The following is a 1,476-nucleotide window of genomic DNA, read 5'->3' on the forward strand; positions in this document are numbered from 1 at the left end:
AGGAACCACAATTACCAAACCACAATTGCCACTTTAAGTAACAAGCTACAGTAAATAGAGTCAATGCACTTAGTTACATTCCACCAGTGGGAAACAGCACTTGATTTGGTGTTTACAACACAGCTGCGGTGTCTTAATGGAGTCACCGTGGTTGGTTAGGCATGTTTCATTGTGGAGACTCATTCAAACTCTAACACAGGTGTAATGTATAAGTGTAATACCCCTCATCCTCCTCGTTTTTACTGGCGTCGATTCTTGAGCCCTCGGCCTCGCCCCCCACCAGGCCGCAGTCCCCGGCCGCGGACATCGGGTCATCGCTGGTCGCCTCCCCATCCTCCTCCATTCTCATCATGGTCGTGTCATCGCTGAATTCATAATCGTCCGACATTGTTTCGGGCTTTTAAACGTTGTCGCGAAAACTCGAGCAACGTCAGAGTTATTCGCAGAAGCTAAAAGCTAACGTTAGCTAGTTGGCTTGCTGACAGCTAATGCTAGCTAGCGGCTAGCTAATATGTTTGTTATCATGTATCGTTAGCTGTAACTCGTCGTGGTTAATTAGAGCAAGTTATTGCGTTCGTCTAAGTTAATATAACTGGAAAGATAGTCTAGTTTGAGGTAAAATGTGTTTCATAAAGACAAAATTCAGTTGTTCTGCTACAATTTAGAGGGTTTGTGATCGTCGTTTTCTTCTTGTTCTTTGAATTTCATTGGCGGTTGACAAACATCTTAATAGGCGCATTACCGCCACCTGCTGGACTCTGTGGAGTGTGGCGCAGTAAAATAGCAGGGAAACAAATCCAAACCAAAAGAAAACTAAATCCTCTATATTATTCTATAGATATACAACGTGTTTACTTTGAGTTTTATATCTATGAGTGTACATATTTTACATTCTGATCCACACTCCGTACCAGATGGAGGCGGTTAAGCACCAAATCGTTGTTTGCCAACTGCCAATAAACCCAAAAGAAGAAGAAGAAGAAGAAGAAGCAGACGCTCAGTAGCGCCCCCGAGGAGCTGCAGGCTGCAGCCTGAACTGACAGCTCTGAACATGTGCGCTCTCTCACTGCTCTTCCAGTACAGTCAGTGTCAGCATCAGCTGATGGCAAAGCACAGTTAGCTAGTGGCTTACATCTAACCAGGTGGTACATCTCTTCGCGCCTGGATACCCTTCACTCTGCTTCACCTATCCCGGGGTCAGAGAGCCGGAGAAGAGCGCTTTATTTACCACTGTGGTGCTGCTAATCACAAGCTAACGTCAGCTAACCAGCTGCAGCAGACTCTCCTAAAAAAATGGCCACTGTTTCAATTCCTGCTTGTACCAGTGCACTCTTGCTGGATATCGAAGGAACAACAACACCAATTACATTTGTGAAGGTACGTTTTATGTGAGGGGAAATTGCTGTTTTGAACATGCTAATGTAATAGCATTATAAGCTAATTATGTAGCGCTCAACACAAAGCTCCTGCTAACCG

At 44.7% G+C, this 1,476-nt stretch overlaps 2 protein-coding genes across 6 annotated transcripts in view; one reads left to right on the plus strand and one right to left on the minus strand.

Moving 5' to 3' along the window:
* The window catches only part of hnrnpd (heterogeneous nuclear ribonucleoprotein D), a 6,162-nt gene extending 5,444 nt beyond the window's left edge, over window positions 1–718 (minus strand). For all 5 annotated transcript variants that reach the window (XR_004335565.1, XM_032539191.1, XM_032539190.1 and 2 more), the window contains exon 1: window positions 222–718. Coding sequence is in view for 4 of the 5 variants with exons in the window: in XM_032539191.1 (XP_032395082.1) it covers window positions 222–388 (167 nt within the window). In the remaining variant the exon portion in view is untranslated. The remainder of the gene's footprint in view (window positions 1–221) is intronic.
* A 294-nt stretch (window positions 719–1,012) lies between these two features.
* Window positions 1,013–1,476, plus strand: part of enoph1 (enolase-phosphatase 1) — a 6,804-nt gene continuing 6,340 nt past the window's right edge. The window contains exon 1 of the mRNA XM_032539200.1: window positions 1,013–1,377. Within this exon, the coding sequence (XP_032395091.1) occupies window positions 1,294–1,377 (84 nt within the window). The 5' untranslated portion in view covers window positions 1,013–1,293. The remainder of the gene's footprint in view (window positions 1,378–1,476) is intronic.

The sequence above is a fragment of the Etheostoma spectabile genome, chromosome 16, assembly GCF_008692095.1.
Source record: "Etheostoma spectabile isolate EspeVRDwgs_2016 chromosome 16, UIUC_Espe_1.0, whole genome shotgun sequence".
In the NCBI taxonomy this organism is placed as follows: Eukaryota; Metazoa; Chordata; class Actinopteri; order Perciformes; family Percidae; genus Etheostoma; species Etheostoma spectabile.